At 34.8% G+C, this 18,921-nt stretch overlaps 2 protein-coding genes across 2 annotated transcripts in view; one reads left to right on the forward strand and one right to left on the reverse strand.

The window, feature by feature from the left end:
* The window catches only part of LOC109061692 (rho GTPase-activating protein 7-like), a 104,309-nt gene extending 100,578 nt beyond the window's left edge, over positions 1-3,731 (forward strand). Inside the window, 3 exon segments of the mRNA XM_042720859.1 lie at positions 536-753; positions 889-1,058; positions 1,681-3,731. Coding sequence (XP_042576793.1) covers positions 536-753; positions 889-1,058; positions 1,681-1,781 — 489 coding nt within the window. The 3' untranslated portion in view covers positions 1,782-3,731.
* A 922-nt stretch (positions 3,732-4,653) lies between these two features.
* On the reverse strand, positions 4,654-15,729 carry LOC109061685 (phosphatidylinositol 4-kinase type 2-beta). Its single transcript, XM_042720312.1, has 10 exons — positions 15,200-15,729; positions 10,667-10,818; positions 10,061-10,261; positions 9,843-9,974; positions 9,062-9,215; positions 7,951-8,015; positions 7,200-7,299; positions 6,530-6,663; positions 5,989-6,048; positions 4,654-5,529 (listed from the first exon to the last, which is right to left on the reverse strand). Exons 1-10 carry the CDS (start codon positions 15,531-15,533, stop codon positions 5,356-5,358), a joined length of 1,506 nt encoding a protein of 501 aa, XP_042576246.1. The 5' UTR covers positions 15,534-15,729; the 3' UTR covers positions 4,654-5,355.
* Between the last annotated feature and the right edge of the window lie 3,192 nt (positions 15,730-18,921).

An 18,921-nucleotide genomic window follows, 5' to 3' on the forward strand; every position in this document is an offset into this window, starting at 1 on the left:
TTTTTTTCCTTACATCACTTTTTTTCGTGTGAAAGTATCTTTTCCCAGCTCTGTTTTGGCCTAGAGCCCAGCATGACATCAGTTTGTTGGTTGTACCACCACACAACAACCAAAAAAAAACACTTTTCACCAATCACACCACTCTCTCCCTTCCTACAACATTTCATGCAACCAACCCACCCATAAAGTAGGGCTGTCCAATCCTGCTTTTTGAAAGTCCTCTATCCAACAGAGTTTAGCTCAAATCCTAATTAAACATATTTTAACCAGTTAATCAAGGTCTTCAGGAATACTTAGAAACTTCCAGTTAAGTGTATTCAGGCAGGCTGGAGCTAAACTCAGCAGGACAGTGGCCCTCCAGGAGCAGACTGGACATCCCTGCCATGAAGTAGAACAGAATCCTCTGAGCTAGAACTACACATCTTGGACGAAATCCCAATGAGGACTGTGGTGATCCTGCTAGTGAAGAACAAAAGTAACAAGATGATTTTGGCGGAAGTGTTAATGACTGTAGCGCTATCGCCTTTCATGATAGGTTCAGGACGGGTCGTCTCTGCGACAGTGGAAAGTGTGTGTGGACATGCCTGCATCGGCTGAGGATGTCTCGCAGCGGATTCTGCGGGAGCAGGAACGCTGGGATGAGGACCTGTTAGAGTGCAGGATTGTGGAGACACTGGAGCATAACATGGAAGTCTATCAGTATGTCAGGAACTCAATGGCACCCCATCCGCCAAGAGACTACGTGGTGCTCAGGTGATTATTATAAACACTCAGTCATCTTAACTAAAGTTTGTATTATTATTAGTATTCTATAAATGTGCTTTAAATTCAAAACCCCAAATTTATTTTGTTTATAAAAATCCTAAGAGTGTTTTTGTTGTGTTTCAGGTCATGGATGACAGACTTGCCCAAGGGAGTGTGTGCTTTGGTGTGTGTGTCAGTGGATCACGAGAGTGCAGGGGTGCTGGGTGTTCGTGCTAATGTTCTGACCTCTCGCTATTACATCGAACCCTGCGGACCCAACAAAAACATCCTAACCCACATTTCAAAATTAGACAGAATGAAAATGCTCAAAAATAAACCCACAAGAAAAAAAATGACCCGTGCTGTCAAAATGAGTTGGAATGAGCATGGGCTAATATTGAGCTACAGGCAAAAAATAAATAAATAAATAAAGAGAGAAAAATGCTGATTTTGAGGTTTTCACAAAAATGAGTTCATTAAGCCCCCGTCTAGCGATTCCAATGCTCCAAATAATATATATATATATATATATATATATATATATATATATATATATATATATATATATATATATATATATATATATATATATATATATAATGTTTGTTTGTTTGTTTTAGAATTAAATATTTTACATTTTTAATTATTATTTTTTATTTAAATAATTATTTATAAAAAAATTATTAATTTCAATAAAATATAAAACAAAAAATAAATTATCACTCAAATATTCTCAATCAAGCGGCCGCGCACAACTATAATTTAAAATGATAAAATATTAGAATTCTAAAATAATATACATTTTAATAAATAATATTATAAATATAAATAATTATAAATAATTATTTTATTTTATAGTGAATATTTAATCAAATATTTTATTTCATACAAAGGCATACAAATGACTTCACTCACATATTTTTTTCTTTTTCTATTTTAGGGGTCGTTGCCCTGAATGGTACAATAAGCTGTATGGTCACCTGTGTGCTGCAGAAGTGGTGCGGATACGTGACTCTTTTACCTGCCTGGACAAATAAACACACAACCTGAGAGGAAGATGGTGATGATTTTAAACTCCCTTTACATACGATCTGAGCCCTTATTTGAAACAGACTAATGACTGTGCTGAAATCAACAAGCTACATGGGTCAAAGCTCTTGCCATTTGGATGGCCATCAAACGATAAGCCTGAAAGACTGGAAATGGGCGTCCCTGCTGCTATGACATCATCATCACTGACGGCACAACATTTGACCTTGTTACTGATCATGTCATAGGGTGACTACATAAAACAGGAGGTGCTTTTGCTTCTGGGAAGCAAGTATGTATGTGTATTTTTGAATGACTGTGGAAGTGAGCCTATGTATAGTGTGTCTGATTTGAATGTGTATTATTGACAAATGAGACATATTCCATGCACTGACACCCGCTGCAATATAGTGTTTAAACCTGTTTCTGTGTGTGTGTGTGTGTCACTGTTACATAGTCTGCAATGCTGTGTACAGTGCTTTCATAATATTTAAGAGAATGGACTGATGGATGAATGGATGGACAGACTTGTTTGTCTATATACACAAGACAGAAAGTGGTGGCTGGCACACCTTTGAAAGGAAAACAGGAAATGTGTGACAGAGGAAAAGACTAGAGCATGAAGACACTTAAAAAGCACAGAGGGTTCCAACAGCACCAAAACCAAAGCTGAGACCAATACAATGTGGAGCGAGTATACATAGCAAAGCAATCCGAGGATTCAACACAGGACTCCAAAGAAAACATAAATACAGTTTACTCACTCTGAGGCCTGTGATTGGTCGTGGTCGGTGCTGCAAACCAATAAAATTCATTCAGCTGTCTCAGCCATTTAACATCTCGAGCCCTGGGAAAAGAGAGTGTTACGAAAGACACAAAGGATAGGAAAAGCTTTTTATTTTGGGATGAATGTTCAGGTTTGATTACAGAGGCTACCAAGGCGATAATTTGGTCAGAGGATGGTAAAGAGTGTACGAGGGGAAATTATGTCTGTTTGTTTGTCAGTGTTAACCAGAAATGAAGTAAAAGTCTAAAATAGTAACAAAGCTTGTATTTACACTTAACTATAACCAGCCCTGCGGTCACGTCATCAAAGTAGGAGTGCTGCGATCACCCAACAGATTTCTTTCTGACGTGATGCTTTGGATGAGTCCAGTACTCATCTTGAGGTGCTTTATGATTGTCGGTCCTGGGTTCGATGTCTCGATTTATTGCTACTTGCGTGCCTGTCCATGGCGGTGTATTATAAACGTGTGTAAATTAAATGTATGCTGCCAAACTGAGAATAACGCATGACAATGACAGTTAACTTAAACCTCTCTGTATTTATATCACTCATATCGTGTTTTTGTATGTATCATGTATTTTATTGTAAATGTTACACTCTTAAGTTACAGAAATGAGAAAGTTGTTTATCTTTTTTATTATTAATGTTATTTCTGTACAGATTAATCATGGTCAAAATGCACTATTAAATGTATTAAAACAGCATGAAAACAGCTTAGACTTTTGCACAGTACTGTGTATATGTATATATATATGCATACATACACAGTTGTAGTGCTTTTCTGGGAACTGAAAAACAAGCCAGAAAAAGGAGAGATAAGATACGTGTGTGAAAGAAAATTTGGGTTGAAGTAGGAGAGAAGAACATTCCAGAGTTTCCCTCTCACTTCTGAGAATGAGCTGAAGGAGAGTTCCCACAATGATAAATGATAGAGGGAAAACAGGGCAACAAATTTCTCCAGATTGTGTGTATATGCCATTTATGACTACATCAGTTATCAGCTGTCTCTGACAAGAAAACGATGAGAGACAAAATTGGGGCGGGAAAACACACACACACACACACAGAGAGAGAGAGAGATAGAGAGAGCGAAACACTGGCATGGATTTTATGAAATACATTAAATGGCCCTAATATGAAAAACAATATCAATAAATTATTAAATGTGTCATTTACTCTTGTCGGTAATTTTTTCTATGCTTAATAAAGCAGCAATATCAGCAATTAGTTATATATCTACAAAATAATTTAGACATAATGTTATAATATTATTATTATTATTTATTTAATTTTAATTTTTGTCGTATTTTTACAGATTGTATTTTTCTTTTATTTTCTTTTCAGAGAATCATGAAAAACCTTAAGTACCTAAATTTGGTCAGTTTATCGTTTGTGACTAAATTATAGGCCTACATTCGAATAATATGCCATATATATATTTGATTTCTACATCTGAATGTTATTTCCGTGTTTAGAGAACATGGCTAATCAGCAGATTACGTACTTGTTCCTCTCAGTCCAGCGGCAATAGGTGATTAATCAACTTCTCAGGCTTGTTTTGACAGTGGAGATAAACCAGTGGAAAACTTCATCCGTCTGGAAGTGCTGCTCGTTTGTGAGTGAATACTGCCACCTACTGATAGTTTTCACGTGACGTCACACACTCAGAGGAACGCCCACCTGGAGGGCAAAACACTGACCGCCAGTTATTTTTACGCAGCTTGCAAGATACAAGATTTCCGCTACAGTAATGTAACTCTGGCTCCAGCTTTAAACAGTCAGGTACAACCACGTTTAGAGCAAAAACATTTTAAACTTGAGCATATATGCCTGACGAACGTGTGGAGTGTTATTACTAAAAGTACCCACAGGGTGGCAACACAATGACAACCAAACTGCAAGACAGTACCTCAAACATCGAGCCCACTGATTCAGATGATCATTCAAAAACACACGTGTTCTGACGGTTTTTGCGCTAAAGTTACACAATAAATTTTGTAATTTGTCTGTTGTTAAAAAAAAAAAAAAAAAAAAAAAAAAAAAAAAAAAGTCAACTAATACTAACCTAACATAAAAAAAATCTAAATACTAGATCTACTTTTACCAATCCCAAAGTTTTATTTTATTCAATTTTAAATATACAGCTCTACATTAACAACCGCTCAGCTCAAATACAAAGTCCAAGATGCATACACAGGATTGTGTGTGAGACAAAAAAAAAAAAAAACATTTTGTAATTATGCTTTTATCAGGGGCTACAAAGCACCCAACTTTAACAATGTGTATATACTGTTACTTGCATCCTGTTACATAATCAGCAAATACATTCATCATATTAAATACCACGGTCACCAGTATTTCTTGGTGTTGAAATGTCCTCAGGAGAAGTGTAAAATGTAAACTTGCAAGTTACATTCAAGCATTTTTCAAGTTTAACTTGATATTTTATGCATCATTCTTCATTTATATCTATAGTTATACTTATAAAATTGGCAGTTGAGAAAGGCTGTCGCCACAAAACAAACATTTTCAACAAACGATTCCCTTTTGACATTCCATCTTGACAGCCATAGTGAGCTGAAGAGGAGAATTCTGGGAAACGGCTCAGGAAAACAAAAGGCCTCGGATAATCCACAAAAGACCTTCATGCATTCTTCTAAGTCTCTCCCTTTGCTACATTCACCCAGGAAGTCTCTCTCAGAAAGTTCTTCACCCAGGAAGTCTTCACCCAGTGTCTGTGGTATAGGACCCTCGTCCATTTTCACTCCAGTCTTCGTCCTCTCTGTGTGGCCCTTTTACCAGGATGTGAAAAAGGGTCTCTTGCAGTGAAAGGTCTGGGTAAAAGCACTGCCCAGCTGGACCACACGACCCTGGCCTCCCCCGCGGCTCCTCTCCACCACCACACGAGGCATCTGCACTAACTGGATGGGGCTCTTCCCGTCTTTCAAAGCCTGGGTCAGGTTTAAGATCTATTTGATAAGAAAATGCAGTTTACATATAATATCAAGCACCACAACTGTTCTGTTTTCAACAGAAATAGCAAATAACAAATGTTTCTGAGCACCAAATCAAGATATTACGGAAAAAAAAAAATACTTATATTTTAGAAATATATATATATAATAATATATATATATATATATATATATATATATATATAGTGTTATATTATATATGCCAAATATTCAATAAGAACAATCTTTTTCTTTGGCAATGCAAAATCTTAGGTCTTAATTCAACTCTATGCCTCAGATGTGATAAGCTGAAAATAGCATTCCGGCTGGGTGTATTAATATACGTTAGCTGTGAATTTTTCATTATGAAGAGCTTCAGCGTTTAGGAAGAATGAAGCATGTGAGAACGGAACACTATTTCTGGAATAGCAGAGAAAGCATAATGTAAAATCATCTCAAAGCATAAAACCTTACCTGTCCTCTCATAACAGACATCTGTTTCTCAAACATGGTTTTGTCAAACCCTTTATCTGTCTGAAAACACATATATGATGTTAATGTGAAAAGTCAGTTAAATGCAAAAAAGAGAGAGTATTCATCCATACTAGGATTCTTGCAAATTAATGCATAAATGATCAACCTACTTTACTGCAAACCAGTGAGTAGGACTGTACTGACATCACAGAAAAGAGATCAGGGTCAGGTCAGTTACAGAGATCAGTTAGTCATTTATCTAGACTTTTACTTGGTTTTGTGAATTTTTTCGTGGCTTGAATTTTTCTAGCAGAGCAACTTAAAATGAGATGAATTTAGAGACACAACTTCTTTAAGGGTTTCAGTGACAGCATGCTTAGCCTCAAGCCTGCTAACAGAAACCAGACTGACAGCATGCTAAAGCCCTGTCCAAGAAGGCTCAGCCAGAGCAACATTTCAATAACAAATTCACTGCATTAAATGGTAAGAATGCAAGTACAGCCCTGGTAAGACTTAATCTTGTGACAGTGAGATTTCCTACCTTGAACATCTCATAAAGGTCCTCACAGAGGTCCTGTACAAAGTTCATGTCAGAAATGCGCGAGAGCACAAGGTCTCTTGTCTCCTGGGAAAAGGCCACTTTGGCCTGAGGCAACCATGCCCAGTGGAACGGATCTACATATGCATCAAGATGAAGAATAATCATTTCATCTGTTAAGTATGATCATTTATACACTACCAGTAAAATCTGGACATACTGTACTAGACTGTATTATGTTTGTCATGATCTTAAATAATCTCTAGATCTAAATGTTTATGCTTAAAATGTTTGAAATGCACTTGGTAGACAAAACAGAAACTGTGGATACTGTATGTGGTAACTCTTTGATACGGTTTAAAAAGCATTTTGGTGTAAACGTTATACTTTTATTCGGTATGGACACATTATATTGATTAAATATGACAATGAAGCCATTTATAAAGTTACAAAAGATTTCCATTTCAAATAAACGCTGTTCTGTCTATTCAAAGAATCCTAAAATCACAGTTTCCACAAAAATATTAAGCATTATTAAACATTAAACATGCAAACTGAAGTAATAACTGCAGAAAAATCTGCATTACCACCACAGGAATAATTTACATTTTAAATATTAAAATAGAAAACAGTTGTTTTAAATGTAAAATAAAAAAAATAAAAAATTACTTACATGCTCTCCACTCATCGGGGTGTTTAAAAGGGAAGGCCAAACCATTATCTATAGCTGCTATCTGTATGGCAGAGTCTTTTGGATCAGTCCATTCAGATTCCTGAGAAGAGACACACGGAAGAGAAACATTTGTACGAGACTGCGAAGCAATCATCACATCCATAATATAACCTCTGCAGCAACTTGATCCAACAGAGATATATAAAGAAACTCGGCTGCTTTTGCAATACTGAATCGGTCTTATGTCTGACGTGGCGAGATGTTTAAAGAGCTTTGTGCATATGGGAGGAATTGTTTACCAAGAGATGGAAGCCCATTCAAATATCCAAAAAATAAATAAATAAAATAAACATTAATAATTACAATAACATACATAACTACATGCATATACACATACATATATACACATACATATATACACACACATATATACACACACACACATACATATATATGTGTATATATATATACACACACACACACACACACACATATTATATTATGTTATTTATATAAATATAAATATAAATATTATTATTATTACAACACCTAATTTTACTCAAACAAATTATATTAACACATGGATTACATCTATTTTTACTTAAAAATATTATATTATCAAAAATATGAATATGACACCCCTGCATTTTCTTGCTTCCATTTCACCAGGCACATGGTTTTCAGTCATGGCATTTTCTTTGAGCTGTCCTGCACTGCAAACAGAGGAGCTCTAAAAATATCCCCAGCTCACCTTCTCCGTCAGCTCTCCATCGCCGGGCTTCTCATACTTGATCAACCAGTTATCATTCCCTCTGTCTGAAGAAGCCAAAAGAGATATCAGATTTCCTTTTCAAAAGCGCTGTGAACAATTAGCACTTATTTTATTCGGCCATAACATGTTGTGCTGAAAGACACGGCACATTTGTAAGGTGCGGGAGGTAGAAGAAGAGGAAATTAAGAAAGATAATGAAAAAGTCTGCCTGAAAAAGAGTTGTTTAAAACAGTTAAACAAGAGTGAGAACAAGAATCCCCTTATGGTTTCTTGAAAGAGATGAAACAAAAAAAACAAAACAAAAAAAAAATAGTGCCATCAAAATTAGCATGTTAATGCATGTAATAATTTTTTTTTTTTTTTTAGTTTAACTGCGGTAAAAAATACTTAACGCCATTAACGTAGGGGCGGAGCTAGGGTTCACCACACCACTCACAACTGCTGTTTCTATCTCTTTGTTCTTGAGAAATATTGCATTTATTTAGACGCAGAACATTTTCAGACTTTTCAGATGCACACTCAAGCTTCACTTCTGCACCAGGTGCTATTCAAACAAGCGCAGAAAAGCTACAGGTGACGAGGGAGCTTCAGTAGAACAACAGTGAACTGCGGTCAGATGAGATGTTGTTGTCAGGCCATACTCGCCTTCAGTCATTAAAAAAGATGCTATGTATCAAATTTCAAACATATACTATCTTTATGTTGTTTCTACATTAAATTAAAGATTGAATAATAAATGAATTAAAAAAAAAAATATAAAAAAAAAAATGAATGTAAGGAAGGATTAAACTAAACTCAATTCATAAAAAAAAAAAAAAATGTGCAACTAGGTTTTTTATTTATTTATTTTTTTTTTTTTAATCAATTGACAGCACTAATATGTATTAAAAAATAACCATGACAACCAGTTTTCTTCAAAACACCATAGTAATAAAAACCTCCAAAAAGTGTAAAAAGCTTTCATTTTTTTGACAATAGTGACTAATACTAATAAAGTTACTTTATAGCATAGCTATTTGAGTAAAAATAACTCAAGGCTTTACAAGGGAATAAGTTCAAGAACAATAGCCTGAACATCAGCATTAGGTACCTGTGTTTCTGATGACGTAATCCAGCACCACCAGCCTCTCAAACTGAGACTGAAGCTGCTTCCTCATGTTCTCTGGAAGAGGCTCTGCCTCAAACTTCCTCAGCCAGTAGTCTGCTTCATGATAGCCCTCCACAAACAGCTGAAATGAGCCCATCCACAAAAGAAAACAAATCAGGAAAATCATACTCTCTGCTAACGATTGGGAACAAAATTGCAAATGAGAATTTAGAGCTACAGCTTCAACATTTTCCAGAAATAATGACACTAAGAAAACATATGACTAAATATTTCCTTTTGAGTTCCATATAAGAAATTGAGCGAGGTTTTAAAAGAGAGATGAAAAAAAAAAAAAATAAAAAGAGTAAAAAAAAAAAAAAAAAAAAGAGTAAAAAAAAAAAAAGTATTGAAAATTGGGATAGTTATGGATCTGTTTACGTCACCATTTTCAACAAAAAACAGAAAAACCTTTATGAGTCGTGGCCCTTCATTTACACGACAACAGCATTTGAGGGGCCGGAAAATGCAAACTTTTGTCTTGAAAGTTTTTTTTTTTTTTTTTTTTTTTTTTTTTTTTTATAATGATACTTATCTCTGTATAAACTTTAGATTTGTGAAAACGGTGATGTCATGCATGTGTGTTATGCGTTCAGTCTATACACATGCAGAAATTTCTTTACAAAGTGGCCTGCATAATACAGTGCTTTAGTTGTTTTTGTGGATCCATGTGAATGGGTTAAACAAAAAAAAAAAAAAAAAGTTTCAAAATGAGGCGTTTCGTTACCTTTGGAGGAAGGCCAACTCTGTGAAACCGTCGTCCAACTTTGGGGACTTTCTCCAGTGCGTATTTCTTACCACGTGATTTGGCACGGTCAATTGCACTATAGTGAAAAGTCTCACTGGCCAAATGCACTACCTGAAAACAAAGGGCAAAAAGTTAATTCCAGGAGCAAAGCTTTTTCTTAAAGTCTGTTTAAATGCTTCTATAATGCACACCCTCACCTTAGTTTTGGGTACAATCCTCAAACCCAATTTTTGGTCAACAAGTGAGGCAGCTGCCTCAGAGAGGTAGCCCTGGTTAGGAATGAGGCAACCACGGCCAAAACAGCACGGGCAGCAGACTTTATGGAAATATTTGGTCCATTTAGGGTTTAAGTGACCATAAGGCTCCTCTGATTTTGGTTTAAACACGCCAATGATTTTCTAAACGAGAGAAGATACAGGCATCAAGAAAATTCACAAGATTTGAAAATAACTACTATGAACTATACTGTAAAAAGAAATGTTTTTCCGAGAGAATGAATCCAAACCAATGACACGTTAACATTCATGCATAAACATATTTGTTTAGCTCACAGGAGAGAGGTGATCATGCATACATTATCCTACTGTAAACACTGTGACGCATAACGTTGCATACAAACTGCACAATGACGTGAGGTGCATGAAAAGTCACTAAACCTATTATGAAGCACTGAGAATTTCTAAGTCTTCTAAGTTCTTTAACCCCCTTTTGGAAATTTGTTATGGTTCTTGATTTTCTGTTATGGCTATTAAAACTGATTATTTCAGGGTCAGTCTCTACATTTAACATTTAAATACACATACCCCTTTGGGATCTTTGACAAAGTAGCTTCCACTGGATCCTTGCGAGATGCGTTCAGGAAATACACCATTTTCTATCGCCTGCTCAGCTCTCTGGATGATCTCGCCAAACTCTGGGTCTTCTGGGAAATGGTTGAATTCTCCACTGCTATTACCTATATGCATACATACAAAGTGATTCAAATGTACAGTGCAGCGAATATATTCTCTTGTATGTCTGTATTTAAATGTAAATATATCCCCTCATCTCAAAAGGCCATACAGCAGGACGTCTGGGGAATGATTTTCTTTTAATAACTTCCATCAGAGTGAAATTCATGCCCGAGGATATTTTTATCTGGAACAAAATTGAACCTTCTCCTAGAAATCCGAGCTTCAAAGCTGAATCACTAGTGAGCATGCAATTTAGTCAAACACTTTTGCTCTGTCTGCAAACCAGCCTTCAGAAAGATAAAAAATTAAAAGAGCACTGGGCATTTCTGGAGTGCAGAGAAGCCGAAAAAAACGTATAGACCATAGATGAAAGGTTCAATATCAAAGTGATTCATCTAAAGACCAGCAAATGCAATGTTTTCATTTTCTGTACTAGGTATTGACAGCTTAAATGTGGGTTCTTGTAACTATTTAGTAAAATCTGCCAAAAGAAAAAATGTAGACTAAACCGAATCCAGCTACTATTATTCCTGTACAAGGTTAAGAACACTAGTATAACTCAGTGTAGATCTGAATACACCACAAAGATGACTTCTGCATATTCCTTAGACACAGCATGGAAAATTACCTTTTTTTTATTATTTATTTTTTTTACACCGGACTTTTCCAAATATTTAGTCTGTTTAAACCCTGTGCCTTACAATCGACTGCAAGTGTGCATTCAGATCTGCCTCCATCCAATCAAAAACTAATCGACAGAAGTTCCCGTCCTACTTTTTTTTTTTTTTTGTAAATTTCACAAATTATTACAAAAAAACATCATCTTATTCACAAAAAAAACACCAATAAACACAACAAATTAAAAAAAAAAAATTGAAGCAGGAAAAGGAAGTAAGTTTTTTTTTCTTTTTTTTCCAGCAGTGAAAGAGTATTTTATAAAGTATTTATAATAGCAGGAAAACATGTCCAATAATCATTTTTAATAAGAAAAAAAACATTTTTTTCTTTTTTTTCCAGTTATAAATAAAAGAATATATCCCCACAGAGTGCATGCTGGTACATTAAAGATACAAATTATTCTTTAATATTTATTTTTTCTTGAGGTCATCTTAAAGTGTTAATTTTAATGACACACACACAAAAAAAAAAAAAAAAAAAATTTCATGCTTTTAAGCTGATAGGGATGCCTTCATATCTTGAAATTATAACTCTAAATTATCAAGCAATAAAAAAAAAAAAAAAAAAAGATATGAACTCGCAATTGGGAGTCAGAACTGCGAGATATGAACTTCCAATTCTGAGAAAAAAAAGTCAATTGTGAGTTTATATCTCGGAATTCTGACTTATAACTCACAATTCTGACAGTTGTGTGTTATAAAGTCCGAACTGCAAGATATGAACTGAGATTTAAAAAAAAAAAAAAAAAAAAAAAAAAAAAAAAAAAAATCGCAATTACCTTGTTTTATGTTTTATTCAGTGGTGCAAACAGGTTTCCATAGTAATGTGTTTTTATGATACACAGAACTTTTATTAGAATTTTTTTTTTTTTGATGGGACTAATGCTTACCAGTGTTTCACATGCAAGTTACAGACGCACACTCATGTGATCTGCATACAGGCAGCTGATAATCAGATCAGATGATTCAGTCACCATCCATTCCAACCTAAAGAAGGCCCGTGTGTCTCTTACTAACTCTGAAAACTGCACCCACAACTTTCTCACTGAGGCTTTGTGTAGAACAGCAGCAAAAATGAGCAATTATGATGCAAATGAATTTAATTTTTTTTGTAGCCTGCACAAACCACATGAAATCCAATGTTTAGAAAACTCAATGAAACCACATCCAAAAGTGGTTTGGCACTCTCAGCTGTTGAAAGAAAGCCTTGCAGCATTCTTGCTGATGCATTCATTATATAACAACAATAGCAACCCATGCAGCAACCTTGTACAAACAGATTATCAGATGCAATTACTTGCAAAATGACAGCGCAGACCAAAAGATTAAGTTTGAAAAGCAGTGTGAACGAAGCCACACATACGTCTCACATGATGCCTGTACCCAGGGAGGGTTTTATTTGTTTCATTAAAACGCTCATTTCAGAATCCACTACACAACACACACACACTGCAGTAAAACTAACACAAGGTAAAACACATGAACACACACAGCTGATGGTCTCTGGGCAGCTTTCCCTGGGCGAATAAGAGTGTCCATTAGACACAGACAGACAGAACCTCGCTTATGGTTATTAAACATTTAGAAGACGACAAGTGCACTTTCCCTCTCTCGTACACACAGACACACCCATCCAAACATGCATCTGCATGTCATAAATATTTATCATCATAAATGGCTTGATTTTGAAAGACTTTATCTTGGCTACAATGTGTTATAATGACATAAACTCGTGCTGCTCCAAAACTCATTTAATGTTAATGGATTAAACCGTTTTTGTAAACACCGTGAGACATCGGTCTCATACACAAAATAAAACAGAGGCAGTTTTGAGTCACATCCATGAAATGAATAGCCTAATAACTCTAGATGCAAATGTCTTTGTCATGTTGCCAAAATTGCATTAGTTCAAAAAGACAAATTTCAAAGAGAGAAAACTCTTTCACGTCTTCAGAATAATTTAGGCTCACTGGATATATGACAATTAAAAATCCCATTATTTTCCTTTTTTTTTTTCTTTTTTTTTTTTTTTTTTACAGGGGTATTTATATAACCACATCCACTTGTATATTACAGTATAATTTGTGCAAAATAAACACCTTCACAGTGATATACGACCTGACAAATTTCTAACACTGTCAAGTTAATTTTGTGACAATGATCAAATGTGTGCATAAAACCCTTTAAATTTATTAATTTAATAAATCTTTAAATAAACCGAACAAATCATAAATAAAAAAACAGAAGAAGATGATGATAAGTTGGATTTTAAATCTAATTTGAACAAATTTAAAGTCAAATTTAAACCCTTTTTTTTTTTTTTTTTTTTTTACTTTTAATTATAATGTCATAAATGGATCTTCCAGTGAAAATGGCTCTCTGGTGAAATGTGCAAAACATTTGCAACCATTTAGTCAGGTTAAACACTTTTTTTTTTTTTGATAACCCGCTACACTCGGATGCACATCACAATTCAAAAGAAAAAAAATCAGTTACTTGCTACTTCCTTTTCATCTCGATTTCAAGCATCTTAAAGTGTAATGTGACCTTCTTTGGGATCTCAGCAAACATAATGCTTTCTTGCGTAACAAAACTATATTTAATAACTACATGTACTATTTGCATGCTTTGTGGAGATAATTATGCCGATAAAAAAGCAAACATAGCATATCACAGTGATGCAACTCTAATATCTTCATTTACACTCCTGTGAGACTCTAGTGGGAGTTTTTCCCCTTTCACTGAAGAATTAGATGTGGATCTTAGAGACAGTGTCTTTCTGCTCTCTGGCTCATCTGCATTCATTTCAAATGAACCTGTTATTAATATGCAAGAAAACATTATTGCATCAATACACCCCACAGCTGCTCCAGTAATCATGTTAGTACAGATGCACCTGGAAAGACTAAAACACATGCAACACACACAGAAACAGCCAAGCACGAATATCAAGAGTTGTGTGATGTCAGCAGCTGCTAGGGTGTCATCTGTACACGTGCGCCCCAGGTTCAAAGAGCATGCAAGCTGAACAGTGGAAAATGGAAATGGTTGCATAACGGACCATGTTCTGAGATAAAGGAGATGGAGTAACATCACAGAGAACAGAGATTATGTTCGGGAGCAAATTTAGTATATTTAGAGTTGTAATATTCGTTTGCATTAAAACTTGTTCTGTGTGTGTAAAATAGAAGGCCCAAAAAAAACAACAACAACAACAAAAAAAAAACAACAACCTCTCCACTCTCTGAAAAAAAGGAGGTTTTCATTAAATTCCTTTCAAAGTTCCCAAAGGTACATTAGCTGGGTTTCGGAACACTACGCGTAACAGAAACAGAACACGCGCGGTTGCTATGGAAACTAAAGCAGACTGGTCCCTCGTGCGTACTTTCCCCGGTTGAATTCAGATTATACAACAAAATGACGAAAAGTGGCTGTCATTTAAGAAGGGGAGTGGCTATATTTAAATAAAGGCGTGATTAATAGTTTTAATTAATAACTACTGTGCGAATTCTGTTGATTGTATTAAAGAGCAGTAATAAAAAGCAATGTTATTTACAAACCTGAACCATTATAATGAAACATACGCCTCAAATTTAGAGAAGCAAAACAAAACGTATTGAAGTGTGACACCTCTACCTTGAACCAGTTTAATCTGAATACATGTTGATCTGATTACGAGCTGTGATAGCAGGCTCGTATATCTCACCTGGAGATGCCAGATTATCAGACGATGAGCTGTGTCTGTTCCTCCGCGTCCTTTTCTCTCTTCCAGCCCGAGGTGAGAGATTCACGGCAGGTCCCGGTAACAGTAGCGCCTCTTCCCCCGAGCCGTCCGCTTCCAGCTCCGTCAGGACGCTTTCCGTCGAGTTCGAGATCCGGACCGCTGCCCCGGGGTTCAGCGAGAGTCCTAGTGACGGCGCCGGCCGGGTCTTTTCAAATAACACCGCGGGCACCTCCGACGGGAAAAAGTTCATCTCCGGTGTGAAATCTCCGCCGCCTTTCTCTGGCTCGCCGTCGGTGGGATCGCATTCTGCCATCATCGCGGACCGTTGGTGTGTTCTGTCTCGGTGCAGAGAAACTCAGACACCTCTCAAAAACCGTGCTTCATATCCGTGAGTCCGTCTTTAAGATTTGTTTTCTTTCTTTCTTGAAAACGCGCTGATGCTCTTGGCCCTTTTACGTCCACATCATCCGTCACCATTACCGACTTCCTCTATTCTCAAGCATGCGCACTGTTCACCCTCACCGTCGAACAGGTTTCTTAAAGGCGCAGTAACGCTTAATTGATTCAGCAAAGAATGGTGCTTGTGAAAGGTGACTGCATTTTTGTGGCTAAGTTTATCGTACTCTAAGATTAGTCACAAATAATTCCAACCTCTTTTTTCAAAGTAAAAGGGTTAGTTAACCAAAAAAAAAAAAAAAACACGACTTCAAACTAACAAAAACATAAAATATTTTCATATTAACACAAAGTAAATATTTTTTTTTTTTTTTTTTTTTTAAGAGAGTTGGTCACCAAACAGTTGTGGTTACCATTGACTCCATTGTATGGCCAAAAAAAAGTCCAAACGGGTTTGGAATGACATGCAGGTGAATAAATTTCACGTTGAAACTGATGCTGGGTCATAGATGTACAGTTCATTCAACAGAGCTCTTAAGTCATCAAGTCATTTTTGGGGGTAGTTTGCCACGGGTTCCCAGTGGAAATTTCCTTTGGGATTAGTGGTTTTCGAGTATAATATGTGATTAGCTTTTACCTTTTCATCTACACAATTGCACACATACCTCAAACCTAAATTTTGAAAGTGCTGTTTCTACAGTATCTCCAGGTCTACAATGGGTGTCTGATTCGGCAAGCATGTAAACCGTGTTATAGTTCTTATTTAGCAACTTTTTTCACAAACAGATCCCTTAAAATTCATATTTGAGGTGGCATATTAATGACACCATTTTAGAATACCAGTATACCAAGATTCCTGGCCCCATATGGAGCTTATAATATGATGCTCCATAGCCCCATGATAACCTCAACATGTTCAAAAGAAAGACAGAGAGAGATTCAATGGTTATATATATATATATATATATATATATATATATATATATATATATATATATATATATATATATATATATATATATATATATATACAGTACAGGTCAAAAGTTTGGAAACATTACTATTTTTAATGTTTTTGAAAGAAGTTTCTTCTGCTCATCAAGCCTGCATTTATTTGATCAAAAATACATAAAAAAATGTAATATTGTGATATATTATTACAATTTAAAATAATTGGTTTTCAATTTATTATACTTTAAATTATCATTTATTTCGGCGATGCAAAGCTGAATTTTTAGGATCATTATCACATGATCCTTTGAGAAATCATTCTAATATGATGATTCATTATCAAAGTTGGAAACAGTTCGCTGCTTAATATGTTTTTCAGAACAGGTGATACTTTTTTAGGATACTTTGAGGAATAAAAAGTAAAAAAAAAAAAAAAAAAGAAGCTATGTTTTTAAAATATATAAATTTTGTAATAACAATATACACTACTGGTCAGTAATTTGGGGTCAGTAATTTTTTTTACTTTCTTTTTTTTAAATAAAATCAATACTTTTATTCAGCAAGGATGTTAAATGATGACAAAAGTGATAGTAAAGAAAATATATTATTAAAATATATATTATTAGAATTTTTTTTTTTTTTTTGAATAAATGCAGGTCTTTTTAACCCTTTTATTCATCAAATATATTAGACAGCAGAACTGTTTCCAACACTCATAATAAATCAGAATATTAGAATGATTTCTAAATGATCATGTGATAGACTGGATGTTACATGTGACACTGAAGGCTGGAGTAATGATGCTGAAAATTCAGCTTTGCATCACAGGAATAAATTATTTTTTAAAGTATATTCAAATAGAAAACAATTATAATTTTAAGTTGTATTAACATTTCACAATATTACTGTTTTTTCTGTATTTTTGATCAAATAAATGCAGGCTTGATGAGCAGAAGAGACTTCTTTCAAAAACATTAAAAACAGTAATGTTTGTTCCAAACTTTTTGACCCTGTACTGTGTGTGTATATATATATATATATATATATATATATATATTAGCATATATATATATATAATATATATATATATATATATTATTATTTGTAAAATATCCATTAACATCCCATGTTGATAAGACAACATGAAAAACAAAAACAAAAAGATACATGTAGTTCTCATACATGTGTAAAATATCCATTAACCATTACAAAGATGGAACTGACTCTGCAAGTTGGCAACATATGATGGATTTTTTTTTTTTTTATCGTATCGGAAACATGTCAGTGATTAGTGTTGTTGTTTTTGTGTGTGTTTTTTTTTTTTTTTTTTTTTTATAATAATTTGATTTATGTGGTAGAGGTATCAAGTTATTTGTAAACTGTAATAATCAAGGACACTGTTTAATCAGAGAAACCATAAAGTACATTACATTTGGCACTCCAAGTTGTGCAAATCTCCTGAGTTTTTTGAGAAGACAGGACACTCTTTATCAAAAAAAAAAAAAAAAAAAACCTTGCATCCTTTTAACTGTAATACTTTTATCTTAAGATATAAAGAATAAAACCACATAAAAAAAGAGATAAAGACAGAGAGAGAAAAATAAAGTAAAACAACACTGCTTAGAGCATTCATGACATTAAAACTAAACATAAAATTGTGTAATAGTATTTTATCTTAAAAGCAGGTGTTTCAGCACATTTTTGTTGACCTTGATGGAAGACCTTTTTTTTTTTTTTTTTTTGTTCTCCCCCCTCCTCATTTGCTTTCTTTTTCATTATTGCATGAATCATAACCTTAAAGGAGTCATATGATGCTACATGCTATTTTACAAGTTGTTTGAACTGAAATGTGTGTTGGCAGTTTGTGTACACAACCACCCTAAAATGCTAAAATTCCACCCAATGGTTTGGGTGAAGATGCAATGGATTACATTAGTTTCTGAAGGGACTGCGCCCCGGATCTACCTAAACGCATCTATGTTTGCGCGAATCATTCAGGGTTTAGCTTCACATACAGTAGAAGTGAGTGTAAGTTTTTTTTTTAATGAATCTTTGCAAATCGCCTTTCCTAATAATGTGCTAATTAGCAAGTTTCACGATGAATGTGACTAAAGTAAACAGTCCCTCAGAGAGCAGCTCAGAAGAGAGGGGCGAGGTCAGCAGAGCTCATTAACATTTAAAGGAAAATGCTACAAAACTGCATGCTCTGAAAATATCCGTTTCTGACGGTAAAAAAAGGTGTTTTTTAACACTACCATTGAGAAATTTTAACCAAAATACCCTAAAGAATCACAACAAATACCCTAAAAAATCAAACCAACTACCCCAAAAAGGGCACCCTATAAAAACCATAACTA

This window comes from Cyprinus carpio, chromosome A1 (genome assembly GCF_018340385.1).
Source record: "Cyprinus carpio isolate SPL01 chromosome A1, ASM1834038v1, whole genome shotgun sequence".
Taxonomy (NCBI): domain Eukaryota; kingdom Metazoa; phylum Chordata; class Actinopteri; order Cypriniformes; family Cyprinidae; genus Cyprinus; species Cyprinus carpio.

Excerpts from the sequence above, each read along its gene's own strand:
- LOC109061685 (XM_042720312.1), bottom strand. The coding sequence starts at position 15,533 with ATGATGGCAGAATGCGATCCCACCGACGGCGAGCCAGAGAAAGGCGGC. Across the intron at positions 9,216-9,842 it reads GAGTTGGCCTTCCTCCAAAG|ATGGGCTCATTTCAGCTGTT; the intron begins GTAACGAAACGC and ends TTTCTTTTGTGG. Across the intron at positions 6,049-6,529 it reads ACCTTTATGAGATGTTCAAG|ACAGATAAAGGGTTTGACAA; the intron begins GTAGGAAATCTC and ends ATGTGTTTTCAG.